Source organism: Vespa crabro, chromosome 15, assembly GCF_910589235.1.
Source record: "Vespa crabro chromosome 15, iyVesCrab1.2, whole genome shotgun sequence".
Lineage (NCBI taxonomy): Eukaryota > Metazoa > Arthropoda > Insecta > Hymenoptera > Vespidae > Vespa > Vespa crabro.
Window position 1 is genome coordinate 2,176,515 of NC_060969.1, and position 17,215 is coordinate 2,193,729.

Sequence of the window (17,215 nt, forward strand, 5' to 3'; positions counted from 1 at the left end):
CTCTCTCGCTGTTACACTCTCTCGTTTCAAGTATTTCGACTGAAAATTTTTCAATCGAATCGATCCTTCGCGACTTTTCACGTTCCACGATTGGCAAGAATGTTTTCAAAGTTACGACGTAAATTCGTCTTTTATATTGGACAAAATTAATTTTGTAATAAATCCAATATAAACGTAATGAATTTATATTTGTAATATTTATTATGATACGATAGAATTTAATCAAATAAGATCAAATAATTCATTTAAATGACGTATTCGTTGAACTTTAATGATTATCATTTTTTATGGACAAACGCATTATCCAATCGTATTGAAGATATATGCGCGTCATAGATGGAGCTACGATTAGTCGATTAAATTTCTTCGGTGATCGATTTGCCGAGATTCGTATTGTAACGATATTCTACGGAACAACGGATGCAAAGTCGATAGCATCGTTACACGCCGTGGTCGATAACCGATTGTGCATCGTTCTTTTCGAAGCGAGAAATTGAACTTCGATATCTATAAAATAATTCACCGAACCTCGCGTTCCGTGATATCGGAAGTATCCGCGGCAAATTTGTTATCGTGCGGATATCGTTATAACGTAGGAATAAATTTTCTTAAAAGGGAAATTGTTTCATTTAACCGTAACATTTTAAATTATGCAACTAAAGTCCACCATTTTGATACGGACATGAGAATTCGTGAATAATACATAATATATATTGAGAATATATCAAATGCATTCTATGGTTTATCAAAGGCGATACATGCCGGTAGTTATGCATTTCACGATATAATTATGGAAAATAAATCGTTAACTGTCTCTAACAGTAACAAATCTGCTACAACGGACGAAACCAAGAGTGAAATGCATATGGTTCTTGCCAAAATGATGGAAGAGAAACATACGTATACTTATAAAAAATTAGTTGTACCAATGTCAATGAGAAGTATATATTGGAAATTTTTTGGATTTCCTGCCACAGATGACGGTGATATACTTACCAAGGTGAAAATTGTTTGTATATTATGTAAGACACAAATTGCATATAATCGTAACACAAGTAATTTGCGAATGCATTTGCAAAATAAACATGCTCAAGAGCTATTGGAATTGGAAGCGAATACGCCACCCCGTAGACAGGTACTTTCTCAAGAGGCAAAAGATCGTAGAGCACAAAAGAGAAAAATAAAAGCAGAATTAACTTCTGCCCAGCATATATATACTACTAATGCCGATGGTACTGTTCAAATTGACGGAGATATACAATTTGTAACGGATCCTAACATAAGTTTGTCTAATATGGAAGATGATATTGCAATTGGTCAACCACTGAGAGTGATGATCAAAGGTGGTACAAATATAGGTAATAATAGTCAAAATGTAGCATTTCTTATGCCAGAAGATAATACGGTACATCAATCTAGTATAGATGATAAAACTGTATCAGATGCTATTGCTGAATTCATTATAATAGACTTACAATTACCAGAAGTAGTGGAAGGTCATGGATTTCAAAGGCTTGTGGCCACATTAAGATCACCTTGTGAAATTCCTAGTAAAAATAAATTAGAGGAAGAAATAATACCAAAAATTTATGATACTTTTCGTGAATCTGTGGCAGCTACATTAGCATGCATGACCAATGACGTTGGATTAACAATTGAGGAATGGAAGTCAAATTCTAATGAAAGTTTTGTTACTGTATCGGTGTATTATCAAAATGCCGGTGAAACTTCGTTAGAATGTAAAGTTTTAAGTAGTATACATGCACCTTTAGATTGGGATAAACATCAATGGAATAATACCATTGATACATTGTTACTTGATTGGTATCTCAAAGTTGAAAGAATAACAGCTGTAGTTGTGGCAACATCCAGAACAGAGTTATTAGCAGCATTATCGTCTAAGGGTTTAACATTGATTCCATGCCTCCTTCACACGTTACAAGTCTGTGCACAAGCCTGTTTTGAGAATCCTGAAGTAGCTAGTATATTATCAAAATGTAGAACGGTTATTGGAGCTATTATAAATCATTCGACTGCTTCTGCGGCTTTGGCTATGCAAGAACAAATTATGGAGGTAATGCATGTTCCTCTATTATATAATATATATATATATATATATATATATATATATATATATATATATATATATATATATATATATATATGTACATATATATAATAAATATCTTTTATGTTATTAAGCTGGAAGAAAACACTATGGTGATGGATTATCCTGGCGTTTGGACATCTACTTACAATATGATGGAACAAATTGCACTAAGACGTAATATCATTTCATCTATATTGGAAAGTATAGAAAGCAATGAACCAGAAGTTATTGATTTATCCCCTGATCAATGGAAAATAGTTGAAGATCTTGTTAATGTTCTTGAACCATTCAAGGTCACTATTATGACACTCAGCGAAGAAAAAATGCCATTGATATCGCTCTTAAGGCCATTACTTTGGCAGCTTGTATCATCTCATCTTAAAGTAAAAGATTCTGATAGCGAAACTGCAAGATCTTTTAAAGAATCTCTGTCAGATATGCTGTGTGAACGATATGCTGATTATAATGTTACTCTTCTTCTTCAAATTGCAACTACGTTAGATCCAAGGTAAATGAAATTATACGTTTACGTCAATTTTTATATATTGTATAAAATGTAGCCATATAATCTATAGTATAATTAACTATTATTATAAATATGAATACAGGTTTAAGCAGTTGCCATATGCCACAGAAGAAGATAAAAATTTAGTTGCAACTCCAATAAAAGAAATGTTGACAAAATTAATACAAGCAGAAAGTGGAGATTCAATTAAAGTTGAAGAAGAACCAATAAGTAAGAAGAGCAGATTGTCAGGTATAATTTACTTACCGAATGTATAACTATGGTATAAAAAAAAAAGAAAAAAAATTACAGGAAACATATATATGCTTACAGGTATGGAACTCTTACTTGGTGGCTTGTGTGCAACAAAAAATGGAATGCCAGCTGAAGAAAAAGCTGATCTTGAGTTAGTGCAATATCATTCAGAGTCAACAGCACCCCTTGATTATTGCCCTTTGCAATGGTGGGCCAAAGTATCAGCAAAATGTCCAAATCTTGCAAAATTAGCATGTAGGTATAATTGTGTCCCTGCTTGTTGTGCTCCACCAGCTCGTATTCCTGCTGAAGTACAAGTTTTATATGATACAAGACGAGCTGCCTTACCACCTCATTTAGTTGATAAATTACTTTTCCTTCATGGCAACCATACAGTGTGATTAGTCTTATATATTGCTTATATGATCTTGATAATATCAATAAATGATGCCATTCGGAGAGATTATCTTGTAAATAGAATCGGACATACTATAACGATTAAACATATAATATTACAACTATATAAATATATATATATATACACATATATATATACATACATATATATATGTATATATATATATACATATATATATATATATATATATATATATATATATATATATTGCACTTATGTGATATGTGAGAAATGTGTTTTCATTTTAAAACAAGACAAAAAAAATGCAGTGCAGTATGAACATCAGATCAATATATTAAAGTATACAATTTAGAAAAGTAACAAAAACGATTTTTGTGGCTTTTATGATGATATATAATTATTATTTAACCAAAGTCTGATGTGTATTTTAATATTTCAATATTGCATGAGGAGAACCAAAAAGTATTTTGAGGTTAATTGTATTATAATATTGTAAATTTATTAATATGTATTATATATATATATTGCTATATTACTTATTTCATCAGTCACGGTACATTTTCATCAAAATACGAAAATAATGTTATCATAATATTAAAAAGACTAGATTTTCTGTAATTTAAAAAAAGTCTCGTAAAATATAAGATTTTTCTAACATGTATGAAATACTATAATTTGTACAAACTGGTCAAAATAGAATTAAAACTCGACTGCATTGAGTTGTTAACATGTACATACAATGTTTGAAAAAACAAAAAAAAAGATACGATTTTTTTATATATTATCCATACTTTGTGATATAAGACATGAACTCAAAGCCACGATTTATTATACAAAATATTCAATAAATAGTTTATATACGGAACATTATGATTTGCTTGTCAAAGCATATAAAATCTAAAAATTACCTCTTTATGCATCAAGGTTATACATTTTTTTTATTAACGTTTTTCTCTTCAATTTCTAATATATTGTTTGACTATCATTTAAAATAATTCCAGATTCTGTTCTGAATAAGTAGGAAGTTAATGTAATATTTTAGTATAACTGCTTGTAGCAACAAATAATTACATATGAAAAAATACAAAACCTCAATATTATTACATAAAAATCTCTCATACACAATTTAATTTCATTATTAAATAATGTTATAACATTATGGTTCATATTATGTTTTAATAATTTATTTTGATAAGTAAGCGTTTATATCACAGCACATTTAAATAGGAATAGGTTAAAATGTATTAATATTACAAATTGATTAAGTAACTATTTTGTTTGAAAATTGTATTAATTAAAAAGGTTATATTGTGATTTAAAAAAAAAAAAAAAAAAAAAAAAACAACAAAAAAAATAAGGAAACATTTGATGATTGTTTTTTATGTTGTACATAAATATCAAGTAAAATCAGAAATTTTATGTCCTAAGTTACATTAAGTAACGAATGTAAGCAAAAACAAAAAAATACGTACAGATATAAAAGATCGATATTTTCTATCGAGCGTAATTAATGATCATAAATCAAATTACATATTACTAAATGAATACAAAATAGTATAACTATTGATTTATTTTAATATCATAATTAAATCGTATTATAATTGATTAATATTTGATTAAAAAAGTTAAGTTAGTTTTAGAATTATAAATAAATTTTAAGAAATTACCAAAATGATTATGATCTATAAGGAGAATCTATATATGCTAATCTATACAGTTTTTTTTTACTTATATTATTATTAATTGAAAATGCACAATATATCTTTCTCATAGTAATTTTAGATTGTAATTGTCAAACGCATATTCAATGCATTCATTAAAAGATATTCAAGCCTTTGTACCTTATGATTATTAACACTAAAAAAGCATGATCAACTACTATTACCTGTTACTAAAAGACTACCTCACCAAAATTGTAAAATATTTTAGTACAATTTAGAGCTTTGTTTTAAGTAATAAAATAAAAGTGAATTATAGTCAGAATCATTATCTAATATTATAATTATTACAAATCATCTTTATCATTGTTTCAAACGATGAAAAATAAAATGAAAGATCATGATCATTGTTCATCTTATACACATATACATTTATGCAATAAAAGCAAATGATACATTCTTCTGATATTTATATCATTCAATATTGATAATATTATATTTAATATAATACACATTTAATATTGAATATTTATTAATTACATGTTTGCGTTGATTTAGGCCATTCATATGTATTTTATATAAATATAAAGTTCCTTAAAATTTTAAAATTTTCCCTTATAAGAAAATAAATATTCATAAAAGACTCAACTGTTTTTCTACCCAACTGGATCCTTCATACAATTTTGGGTCTGCGATTTTTAAAGCTGCTCTCTTATAGAAATAATAATAGAAAACTGAAACTTTATTACAGCGATAAAAAAAAAAAAAATCAAAAAAATTAGAAGAAATTATTTCTATTAATAATATATACATTAATTAATTATGAAATTATTTAAAATTACACACCTATTCTATGCACAGCAAATATGGCATGAAATCCTTTTGTCCAGTTATGTGTTAACGGATTAGACCAATGTAATGTAATATGCCATATATGTAAAATGATACTTAATACCAAGTATAAAATACAGACAATTAATGTCATACGAAATCGAATATACAACAATTGTATTAATCCTGCCTATAATAGAATCAATTAATCGGAAAGTACAAATTTCTGTAAATGATTGTAATAAAAGATTTCTAATTACCTGAAAAATATATGTCGAGAAAAAGTTAACCAAAAGTACAGTAAGTGCTACGATAAGACAAAAATCTTGAATGCTGCGAAAAAAAAAAAAATTAAAGAGAAAAAAAGGAAAAAGAAAAATTATTATTTTTTCTTTTTTCTTTTTTTTTTTTTTTTTTTTTTGAAAGATATTCTGTCAATTTCTAAATTATTTTTATAATAAAAATTTTAATAATCACGTACACATAAAGAACTAATAAATTAATTGGATGTTGCCTAGCGAAACTTCCAAAAGAATTAACGCAAATATCGAAAAATAAAATTAAATATTGTCCGATTATTATCGTCGTATATTTCCTTGCAGTTAAAATACTCATTTATTCTTATTGACGATTAACTATTAAAATTGAATGAATAATTAATTTACAGATTAATATAATCTAATATTTAGATAAATATTAGAGAAATCTAAATTATGATACGTTTGATAACACGTATCGACTATCAGTAATGAATATAATTAAATACAGCGCGTTTATTGTTTATACTTCGAATATTACTATGGCAACATACATATGGAAGGGATGTGAAAACATTATACTATCTATATGTAACCTATATCGTTAAGGCTATTCATTACATTTTGTTCGAAGTATGTGTGCGACTTTAGCGACACAAGGTATAGACAAATATGAACTACGAATGCAAATGGAGAATGCTATCCCCACCATGCGTCTATTGTATCGATATATAAGCTTCTCTCACGTACACATAACTATTAGTTTCGTGTAGGTTAGAGTAAATAGTTTAGTATTTGACGCGTAGTGAAAATATGAGCTTCTTCTCATTTGCCGCAAATATTCGAGGGGCGCCACAGTACTAAACTTTTTCTCCACGAAAAATGTCGTAAACATCATTTACGCCATCAACGAGGAAAGGAATAATTCTTAATCAATTTTAATGAAAGAAATTTCATTTTAGAGACAAAGATTTAATCTAGATCATACTTTTCTCGAGTTTTTGAAAAAGGTTTTTATTCGTGCATAGATTATTCTCGAAATAATACTATTCTTTATATACGATTGTTTTCGAAGAAAATAAAGCTTTTTCAAAAATACGAAAAAGATTAAACTTTGGTCATTAAAATGATATTGTAATCAAAATCAATCAAAAATGATGTCTGTTATTATCGATAATGTAAAATAAACGATAATGAACAGTCGTAATATCGAATCATCGATACTTCTGTGACGTCACATACATAGATGGCGGATAGTTAGTGTTTGTTGATAAACGAAGCTCTCGTAAAAATGTTTGATCACAAATTATTTTATAATACTATATTATCGCAAACTTTTTCAACCGATGGGAATTACCTCGCAGCAGGAAATATTTACGGTGATATATCCATATTTGAGTGAGTTTAATTATAATATGAAAAATTTTCTAATATAGGTTAACTGTATATGAATAAACGAAATTCAATGATCGTTTGTTATTTTTAAGTAAGCTGAGATATAATAGGTAAGAATGTATAATTTTCATTATATAATATATATTTATATAGTTTAACGAAAGTTTTGACACCTCATAAAGTCGAAGAAAATGAGTTGCAAGGTCCTAATTATCGTTCGACCATCTATCCTGATCAACATGTTGAAAGCATGATCGCAACGAATAATTTTTTAATTATTGGTACAGTCGGTGAAATATCAGGATGGGATTGGAAAGTAGTTGCATCTAGTAAAGCTACTAAGAGCAAACCATCATGGGTTATTCAAATTCCAGCTAATAAGTATAATAATATCAAAATATTCAATGAACCTGAAATAATGAAAATTAAAAAGATTTTTAACTTGTATATAATATTTCTAGAGATAGTTACGAAAAGCCTGATGTAAATTTTATGGTATATTCCAAATTAAATAATATTTTATATGCCGGTTGCGGAGACAATAATATTTATGTTATAAATTTGGAAGAAGGAAAAATACTTAGAAATTTACAAAGTCACACAGACTTTATACATTGTTTATCTTTAGCGTAAGTCTATTTCTTTTTATATGAATTAATGAATCTGAATAATAGTTTAGATATATTTCCAATGAATTTGTATTATTATAGAGGTAATCAACTTGCATCGAGTAGCGAAGATGGATCAGTTAGGTTATGGGACTTACGTAAAAAAGAAAATACAAATATCTTGAATCCACATATGGTAGATAAAGTGGCACGTCCAAAGTTTGGTAAATGGATAGGTGCTGTTGATTTCACGGAAGATTGGTTGGTACGTGATCAGTCTTTATTTTATATATATGCCTTCATGAAGGCATCTCATATAAGCGAATAAATAGTTATTATTTAAACAAAAAAAAAAAAAAAAAAAAAAAAAAAAAAAAAAAAAAAAAAAGAAGAAAAAAAAAACAAAAAAAAAAGAAGAAAAAGAAACGAATAAAAAAGAAAAAAAAAGAAAAAATAAATATTTTTAGCTGTGTGGCGGCGGACCTAGTTTATCTTTATGGCATATGCGCACAATGGAACCTGCCACAGTATTTGATCTTACCGATCAAGGAATTCATGTTGCACATATATATGAAGAACGTATCATAGCAGCTGGTGCTGCACCTCATGTATATCATTTAACTTATCAAGGAGAAACATTAGCTAAAGTGCCAACGTCTAGTAATACAGTTTATTCTACTGTTTATCAAGAAATACCACAGAAGGTGCTTAGCATAGCGGGATCATCTAACAATCTTGATCTATGTACAAACTTTAATTATAGGGAAATGACTTTAAAATTTGCATAATATACGATTTTATATTTACAGAATAATTTGTTTAACTCGTATCACAAAGAATAATCCGTGAACTTTTTTTTTCTGTTTTTTTTTTTTTTCTTTTCTTTTTAATAAAATAAAAAAGGAATTGTTTTTTTTTTTTTTTTTATTTTAATTATTATAAACAATTCATAGAGATATGATTTCAAGCAGGTAGTAATTATTTATGAAGACTGAAACTTAAATGTTATCAGATAACGATCTTCCTGCGCTTCATTCAATTATATTAAAAAATATTTATTCGAACTATAAAGCTTGTCAGGTGGACAAATAAAATCGACGGTTTATGATAATATCGAACGAGAGGATCTTCAGATTTCGATGTAAATAATCAATTATCGAAGTTTCAATTATGCCACCTTAAGGATCACCATTGGAACTAACTTTGGAGTATGCCCCTGATGTAAGTTAATATTCTTACACGTAAACGTACGAATGTGATATCATTAATAATTTTTTTTAATAATTCTTTATGGATGGAGTTTAACGTATCACCTCGTATCACATCTTATAAGATATTTTTCTTTACGAAAGATATAATCTTTTTTTTTTTTTTTCGGTCCAAGTAATAAATATATATTATTACAATAACATTTTGCACACCATATATAAAATTTTATACAACAAATGTACAATATCGTACCATTGTTTTTAAATCAAATCAATGGATACTACGCATGACTGAATCTTCTTCTTCTTCTTCTTCTTTTTTCCCTTTTTTCTTTCTTTCTTTTTTTTTTTTTTTTATAAGAAACCATGACCAGCAACCACAGCCGGTATAAAACCTTCCCTACCATCTCTTGATCGAACCCAAAACCAATCATTGACGTGATCGCTTAAAAGTGCAACGACGTCACCTTTAGAAACACTCAAAGAGTTTGCACCACGACCTTCGTAATCGTTACGTATGACGAGCAATGTATGCCTGGCACCTTTCGTTTTAGCATTTGCAGCTGCTCTTAGATACAATCTATCGACACTGCGTTCTCCGCAAGCGGAAACTGCATCTCGCGAGCCTCTCCTTACTCTTGCGTTTCTACTTCGTGCACCGCATTCAGATCTTGTGTCTCTTAATTTTTCTGTATCAGTCATGTTACCTGAAAGATCATCGAAACAGAAATACATATAGAATATAGAAATATGTTTATATATATATATATATATGTATATGTATATATATATATATATTTAAAATTAGTAGTTTAGTTCGATGTATTCTATTATGAAAATATTCTTATTGAAAATATTCCGTCCTATATTGCAGATGATTTTTTCTTTTTTTTCTTTTTTTTTTTTTTTTTTTTTTCTTAACATACCCAATGGACGTGGAAAAACATCAGTGGAGTCTTCCCAACATGGACCACGCGTAGGTTGCGGTAATATTCCTAGTGGTAAACAGGCTGCATATCCGACATATCCTTCTTGGCCATGTGGTGTTTGCACATAGAGCCAGGTTTGATTTTTAAAAACTGCATTTACTACTGTCCCAAGCGGTAGAGCCATCTCGTCCTGTGTACCACCTTGCGTTTGATATAAGACCGATGGAAAGGATAAAACAACTGGGATGTTAGCTGGTCTCTCGATGGATGCCTATAAAAATTAATTTATAAACGATTATACTTCCTTTTTGTTTTATCTATTTACTTTTTTATAAATCAAAATCATTTTAAATCGAAAAGAAATAGAATTTGATATGATAATTATATTACCTTTGTTAAAAATGCATCAAGGTCGGCAATCTCATAACCAAATCTACTGGGTGGTCTCGTTTTATGTGGACGTTTTGTACGTCTGTGTCTGTGTTTGTCACGACTATTTGGGGTCGACGTTGATTCACGAGATACGAGTGAGGGTTCGGAAACGGCTTTCTTTACTTTTTCTTTTTCTCTCGTTTCTTTCGCGCTTGCGAACAATTCCTTTTCCGGATATTTCTCTAACAGACTCTCGATCGTTTTATCGTCAATTATCGTCTCCTTGCTGATCGACTAGGATAGTAAACGAATGTACTTTTTTTTAGCAAAACAATTATTATTATTATCATTGTAAAAAAAAAAAAAAAAAAAAAAAAAAAGAAAAAGAATGATCCATATCGTTACCTTCTCCATTTTGTCGATCTTTTCAATTCGTTGAAGGATCTTCTTTTCACGTTTCTCTTGTCCCACGATATTCTCCTTGGCAGCATCCTTTTCTTTATCACTTTTGATGCTTCTTCTAGAGGACACCTCTCTGCTTTCATGGGAAAGTGTATCACGATGAACGTTTGTTCCTGCGGAAATTGCAAATTGTTTGATCGGAAAAACAAAAGGAAAAAAAAAATCAATGAAAAGAAAGACCAAAAGTATCAAATACAAACCCGTAGTGTTGGAAACTGAATGATTTCCATTTCCAGTATTTCCAGTATTTCCAGATTGTTGTTGTTGCTGTGATTGTTGTTGTTGTTGCGGTTGTTGTTGCTGTGATTGTTGTTGTTGCGATTGTTGTTGTTGCGGTTGTTGTTGTTGTGGTTGTTGTTGTTGTTGTTGTTGTTGACCACGGAGGACCCAAGTCAAAGAGATCTTCGGACGCAAAAGTGTACTTGGCCGTTGCCCCATGCTCCTCGTCGATGCAACGGGTGTCAAGGGCGTCGTGGGTGTCGACGACCTTGATGGCGATGGCGACCTTGAGGATCCTGTCACCACCGGAAGTGGACAATTCGCCACCAAGTCCACCGTCTGCATCGAACAGCCATTTTCCTGCGATAAATGCAGAGAGCCGATGAAGAAATTTGCACTTATTTTTTTTTTTCTTGTTTTACTTTTTTTTTTTTTTTTTTCTTTTCTTTTAATCGATAGCCAAGATAATTACATTACAATTTCATTTATTATTATTATTATTATCCGACGACAAGATCGTTTAATTTTATTGACGTTTCATTATATTTCGTTGTAAATTGCGTATATACAATCTTATTGAGATTCCAATAAGGAGAAGTCGTTGCAATTTCGAAAAAAAAAAAAAATGAGATTATTTTTCTTCTTCCCATGAGGACGAAGATAGTTTCCACGAACGAGAGATACACGAGAATGTTTTTCCAAGAATTATTAAATTCAAGAGATCCGTGCAAGAAATATAGGAAATGTCTTCGTACACGAGAGAGAAAGAGACGGAAAGAGAGAGAGCGAGAGAGAATGGCAATCATCTCGGATTTTTTCGTGGTACACGAAATCGTAAGATTATACTTGAGTCTTCCAGGCACGGTTGGACTCATTATGTCATGTATGAAATACTCTCACCGAAGTTGGACACGTTTCTTTCTTGAAAGAAAAATATATATACATATGTGTGTGTGTGTATGTATGTACGTATGTATGTGTATTTTTTTTTCTTTTTACTTAATGATTGGTTATACTAATTTTTATAAATATATATATATATATATATTTTTTTTTTTCTTTCTATTTTTATACACTTTTAAAATTTGACGATATATACCTTAACGACTTGCTTGCTTTCCTTTGTCGTTGAAAAGTCATCAACTAAGTGCCACGACAATCATGGATATTTCAAGCTTTTCTTTATTTTGTTCGACATAATGAGACTTTCGAGAATCATTTGTTAAAGACGATATCTTCATTTGACATTAATTGAATTATCAAACGAACATATGCCATGACGAAACTATGCTTTATGTTGACTTCAATCATTATAAATCAAAATAATTTTTATGCATACAATACAATAACTGTATCCATTCGTACACGTCTAAGGTGAAATAATAAAAATTGCAATTAAATGACTCATCTATTAGAAAAAAAAGAAAAACCCAAAAATAATTCCTTTAGATAAGTATCAAATATTTCTCAATAAATTCTCAAATTAATATATATATATATGCATATAATTATTTCTCGTCTGATCATTATTGATATTTGTTGTACTTCATTGAAGATAAATTTCATCTCACAATCGATGAAATTAATTAATCGGATAATAAAAGAATGTAATGTACGATAAAAATAATAACAAGGAAATAATAATAGTGATAATAGTAATTTCTTTCTCTTTTTTTTTCTTTTTTTTTTTTTTTTTTTTAATATAAAATCGTTGAAACTAAATTGAAATTTATCTTAACGGAGATATGTTTCTTCATTCTCGATACGAATGGAATCGTTATATATGTTAATGTTATCGGTAGTTTTAAATCTATAGAAGAACAAAAATTATAGGAAACGATTTTCTTCTTGTCCATGGGTGCGTGTTAAACTCCAATGGGGAATTCTTGGATGGTCTCGTTCTCCATGGAACGTTCTATGGCATACTATCCGATAGAAATCGTTCCCGTAAAGTAAGTAAATTGCACTTCCGTGATCACGGGATTCGTTCGGTGACCAATAGAATGTATTTTTTTTAGCAATAAATCGTTTTAGAAATACCGGAAATTTCCTTTCCGTGAAATTTCATTGATCATTTAATATCTAATCTTAGTGATGAGAATATTTAATGGATAGAGGAATATTAGTTACGGACTATAAACAAGAAATCGAATTATTTCTATTTCCTTTAAGTTGAATCAACGTTAAGAAAATTTTAATAAAAATTTATTATCGTCGTTATCGTACTATTGCGTAACTTGTTTAAATAAACATACACACACACATACACACATGCACATATATATATATATATTTGAAATTATATGACGAGAGAAGAACTATTTCTCAAACAATTTTCTTATCTTTTGAATATTATCTCAAGTATTCTCGAATATGTCACGTTCTAAAGAGATAAATTTTTATAAATTTGAATTCAATGACATATTTCCATTAATTTTAAAATTAAAAATTCTTAACAAAAATTATATACAATATATATACATATATATATTGTATATCTATGTATATATGTATGTATATGTATATATAGAATAATTCTCTGACGACTTTGAACAATGAAATCATTCTTTGAACACTTTCTCAAGTGTCCTCGAATATGTCTGATCACGAGGACGATCAAAGTATACGATAAATATGTATGTTCTCAAGGTGACTTTTTATAAAATACAATTTATTGAATACGACGTTTTTTCATTAAATTTCATCAAATAGAAAGTCTTTCCAAGAAAAAAAATATATGCACGCATATGCATACACACACACACACACACACACACATATATATATATATATGTGTAAGATAATCTTAAAGATTTCAATGAAATCAGTCAGATAATGATATTTATTTAATAAATAATTTGAATTTAAATTCAGCGTAGATTCGATAACCGATGATCACGTTTTATGATGTGTCGAATGTGCGATAAATCAGAAATTGATCGGAATCAAGTTGCAATTATGGAATATTGATATTTTTTTCTTTTCTTTTTTTTCTTCTTCTTCTTTTTTTTTTTTTTTGATTGACATAGGAGGAAGAACGTTTTAATTCGGATTCAGAATTTTTCCTTGTCGGCTTTTATATATTTATAGCTTCGAAGTACTTCGAGTTTCTATCTCCTTCAGGCGTTTTCCTTGTGAGAAAAGAAAGAAAGAGAGAGAGAGAGAGAGAGAGAGAGAGAGAGAGAGAAGGAAAAAAAAGTGAAGAAGAAGAAGAAGAAGAAGAAGAAGAAGAAGAAAATTCCTCGACAGATTCGATCAACCTGAGACAAATTGCTGTATAATTTTCCTCGGGATACGATTACATACGCTAATGGCGTAATAATTCATAGGATCTCGCTTTGAGCTCCTCTACACGTGAAATAGTTTATGATATTACCCTTACGTAATAAGGTTGGAATCGCCAAGTTGGAAATTTTTCCCATGATAATTCGTAAGATTTCGTTTTTATCAAATTCGCGATAGCCGATCGAAAAAAAAAAAAGAGATTGAACGTTCTTTTTCTTTTTTTTATTATCTTATTTTTGTTTTCTTTATTTATTTACTTTTTTTTTTTTTTCGTAACGATTATTCAAATATTAATATATATATTTCTATATATACATATTAGTTGGAATAGATCATTGGAGAATACCGATCGAAATGATCGAATTTTATTATTCATTAGAATAAATCACGTTAGCATGTACGCTTTAAAGACAGTTCGATATAATAATAAATAATTTCTTATGCGAATTAAATGCTTATCATTTAAATAACCTTTTTGCGATTGGGATTAGTAAGAAAAGAAAAAAAAAAAAAAGAAGAAAAAAAGAAATAAAAGGAAAATAAATAGGAAGGATATAACAACAGGAGGCGATGGAGAGCCTCAGGTGACAAGTTAAAAAGACAGAGAAAGAGATAGGTGCAAGAAAAAGAGAAAGAAACACACACAGACACACATACGCACATACAGACGCACATACGTATACGTACGTACGTACACATGTATATAGAAAAGGTTCACAAGAAGAAGAGGAGCCTGGCAAACTCGGATCATGCTAATGAAATTCTCAAGATATCTATCTCGTGCGCCACTGTGCACGAGGCATTAGTTTAGCTTCTCGCTTCAAGGTCTGACCGATCTTATCTCAACGCGCGTTCGTACGCGCGTATCAATTTCCGTGGAACGTGAAACTCGAAAGAGTACGGCCAGAAGGTGAAAAAGGGTAGGAAGAATGGGGTCCACCATTCGCTTTTTCTCATTTGAACGATCTTGGAACTTGTACGAACATTAAATGCTCATGGACTTTGTCATCCGGAAAAGTGTCATCTGTATTATAATATTTCTACAATATTTTTCGTTCGATTTTTTATATATCGACAATAATACAGATTTCATTGCTTTTGTAATCCTTTCTTTTTTGTTTCTTCTGCATAAGCGATTTTAAAATAATCGAATTGATTTTGCTTCTACTCCTCAAGATATTTTTTCCCTTTTTTTCTCTTTTTCCCTCATTCTATCATACAAATCGTAAAATTAGGCTATCTCGTGTTTATCCCTGAGAGAAATGTTCTTGGGTCAATAACTTGAGAATAATATTTATTTTTTCCAATTATACTTATGTAAATATACTTCGTTTTTACGATCATCATCGCTTATCACAATGTTTTCATTGTATTTTGAAATTTTTTGTTTTTCTTTTCTCTTTGCAAAAAAAAAAAAAATATCGAAGGAAGTATCGCGCAGGCGAAGCATTTTTTCCTTCCTCTCCATGTTGTTTATTTCTTTTTTTTTGTGTCCGTCCTTCTTTTTCTTTCTTTCTTTTTTTTTTTTTTTTTTTTTTTTTTCTTTAAGTTCAACTTGTAATTTTCTAGTCGATCATTATCTTTCGACGTTTTTCTCATTCTTATGTGTTTTTTTTCTTTTCCCCTTCTTTTTATTTTTTTTTTTTTTGGTCTGATTAAATAAGATAAGATCGAGAGATACGACGATAAGATATATTGTGATATTTGGTCGAGTCAAAATATTGAAAGAAATGTTTCGTACGAGCATTGCCGTCAATTGCAATTTCCTGCTATTTCACAAGTGATATTCGTATCGATCAGTATTCTTCTCTCTCTCTCTCTCTCTCTCTTATTCTTGAGGCTGCCAAATCGTTATCGTCACTGATATACTTTTTAAAAGCGTTCTGACAAATTGCAGTTGTAATGACCGTGAAGAACTTTCGCCATCTTGCAGACACGAATTCGTTGATGAGTTGAACGTTCTCAATTCTCTTTTATATTTGGTCCTACCGGTCCCGTCAAGGGCCATCAATGACTGTCACGAGCATTCGTAATAACTCTGTGCTAATGCATCATAATGGAGCATAGTATGAATCATGCGAAAAAGGATCTCGTTCGGTCCGTTATTGAAATATGCTCAAGAAAGTGCTCGAGGCTCTTCGATCCAAACGATATCGATTTTAATGTCCTCGTTATTCTTCGTCCCTCATCATCTCTCGGCCATGTTCTTTTTTCTTTTTCTTTCTTTTTGTTTTTTGTTTTCTTTTTTCCTTTTTTATCTTTTTCTTTCTCTTATTCCCTCTTAAAACGAATCCGAAATAATTCCAAGGTGAGCGAAAAGCAAACGATTTATAAAAAAAAAAATTCTTTCTTTTTTCCTTTTTTTTCTTCTTCTTTTTCTTTTTTTTTTTTCTTTTTTTTTTTTTTTAAACTACTGCACGCTTTTTCTTTACAATCGAACTTTTTCATAGAAATTTTTCTTCTTCTTCTAAGAGAGAGAGAGAGACACACACACAGAGAGAGAGAGAGAGAGAGAGAGAGAGAGAGAGAGAGAGAGAGAGAGAGAGAGAGAGAGAGAGAGAGAGAGAGAGAGAGAGAGAGAGAGAGAAAGTGTTACAATTTTTGTTGTCGTCGTTACGATCGAAATAAATCTCAAATTGCAACGTCAATCGAGTTAAAGGGAAGATCGGATTAAAGCTTGAAATTTACTGTAATTTAATTCCTCCCCCTCATTTCTCTCTCTCTCTCTCTCTCTCTCTCTCT

The 17,215-nt window shown here is 29.8% G+C and overlaps 4 protein-coding genes across 14 annotated transcripts in view; 2 read left to right on the forward strand and 2 right to left on the reverse strand.

Annotated features, from left to right (window-relative positions):
• Positions 1-365: 365 nt before the first annotated feature.
• Positions 366-3,329, forward strand: LOC124429345 (E3 SUMO-protein ligase ZBED1-like). Its single transcript, XM_046974503.1, has 4 exons — positions 366-2,074; positions 2,203-2,618; positions 2,719-2,867; positions 2,949-3,329. The coding sequence occupies exons 1-4, from the start codon at positions 791-793 to the stop codon at positions 3,269-3,271; spliced, it is 2,172 nt and encodes a 723-aa protein (XP_046830459.1). The 5' UTR covers positions 366-790; the 3' UTR covers positions 3,272-3,329.
• A 1,240-nt stretch (positions 3,330-4,569) lies between these two features.
• Positions 4,570-6,637, reverse strand: LOC124429352 (transmembrane protein 138). 3 transcript variants are annotated; one of them, XM_046974525.1, is made up of 4 exons: positions 6,220-6,637; positions 5,999-6,071; positions 5,754-5,928; positions 4,570-5,618 (listed from the first exon to the last, which is right to left on the reverse strand). In XM_046974525.1, the coding sequence occupies exons 1-4, from the start codon at positions 6,351-6,353 to the stop codon at positions 5,581-5,583; spliced, it is 420 nt and encodes a 139-aa protein (XP_046830481.1). In that variant the 5' UTR covers positions 6,354-6,637; the 3' UTR covers positions 4,570-5,580. The 3 variants fall into 3 exon arrangements, with proteins under 3 accessions (XP_046830481.1, XP_046830480.1, XP_046830479.1); XM_046974524.1 differs by having other exon boundaries at positions 4,570-5,641; XM_046974523.1 differs by having other exon boundaries at positions 4,570-5,647.
• Positions 6,638-7,137: 500 nt separating this feature from the next.
• Positions 7,138-8,809, forward strand: LOC124429349 (THO complex subunit 6). The gene is made up of 5 exons (XM_046974517.1): positions 7,138-7,393; positions 7,544-7,771; positions 7,852-8,019; positions 8,101-8,263; positions 8,466-8,809. The coding sequence occupies exons 1-5, from the start codon at positions 7,287-7,289 to the stop codon at positions 8,784-8,786; spliced, it is 987 nt and encodes a 328-aa protein (XP_046830473.1). The 5' UTR covers positions 7,138-7,286; the 3' UTR covers positions 8,787-8,809.
• A 116-nt stretch (positions 8,810-8,925) lies between these two features.
• Positions 8,926-17,215, reverse strand: part of LOC124429347 (RNA polymerase II degradation factor 1-like) — a 46,899-nt gene continuing 38,609 nt past the window's right edge. For 7 of the 9 annotated variants that reach the window (XM_046974509.1, XM_046974511.1, XM_046974510.1 and 4 more), the window contains 4 exons: positions 10,913-11,548; positions 10,526-10,801; positions 10,133-10,406; positions 8,926-9,913 (listed from right to left, as the gene is read on the reverse strand). In XM_046974509.1, the coding sequence (XP_046830465.1) occupies positions 9,561-9,913; positions 10,133-10,406; positions 10,526-10,801; positions 10,913-11,548 (1,539 nt within the window). In that variant the 3' untranslated portion in view covers positions 8,926-9,560. Of the gene's footprint in view, positions 9,914-10,132; positions 10,407-10,525; positions 10,802-10,912; positions 11,549-12,287; positions 12,709-17,215 lie in introns of those variants that run through there. The other 2 variants (XM_046974508.1, XM_046974514.1) reach the window with 2 other exon arrangements.

Coding starts and splice junctions, on each gene's coding strand:
- LOC124429345 (XM_046974503.1), top strand. CDS start 791: ATGGAAAATAAATCGTTAACTGTCTCTAACAGTAACAAATCTGCTACA. Junction 2,619..2,718: donor GCAACTACGTTAGATCCAAG/GTAAATGAAATT, acceptor ATATGAATACAG/GTTTAAGCAGTTGCCATATG. Junction 2,868..2,948: donor TAAGAAGAGCAGATTGTCAG/GTATAATTTACT, acceptor ATATGCTTACAG/GTATGGAACTCTTACTTGGT.
- LOC124429352 (XM_046974523.1), bottom strand. CDS start 6,353: ATGAGTATTTTAACTGCAAGGAAATATACGACGATAATAATCGGACAA. Junction 6,072..6,219: donor AATTTATTAGTTCTTTATGT/GTACGTGATTAT, acceptor TTTTTTTCGCAG/CATTCAAGATTTTTGTCTTA. Junction 5,929..5,998: donor TCTCGACATATATTTTTCAG/GTAATTAGAAAT, acceptor ATTCTATTATAG/GCAGGATTAATACAATTGTT.
- LOC124429349 (XM_046974517.1), top strand. CDS start 7,287: ATGTTTGATCACAAATTATTTTATAATACTATATTATCGCAAACTTTT. Junction 7,394..7,543: donor GGTGATATATCCATATTTGA/GTGAGTTTAATT, acceptor ATATTTATATAG/TTTAACGAAAGTTTTGACAC. Junction 8,264..8,465: donor ATTTCACGGAAGATTGGTTG/GTACGTGATCAG, acceptor AAATATTTTTAG/CTGTGTGGCGGCGGACCTAG.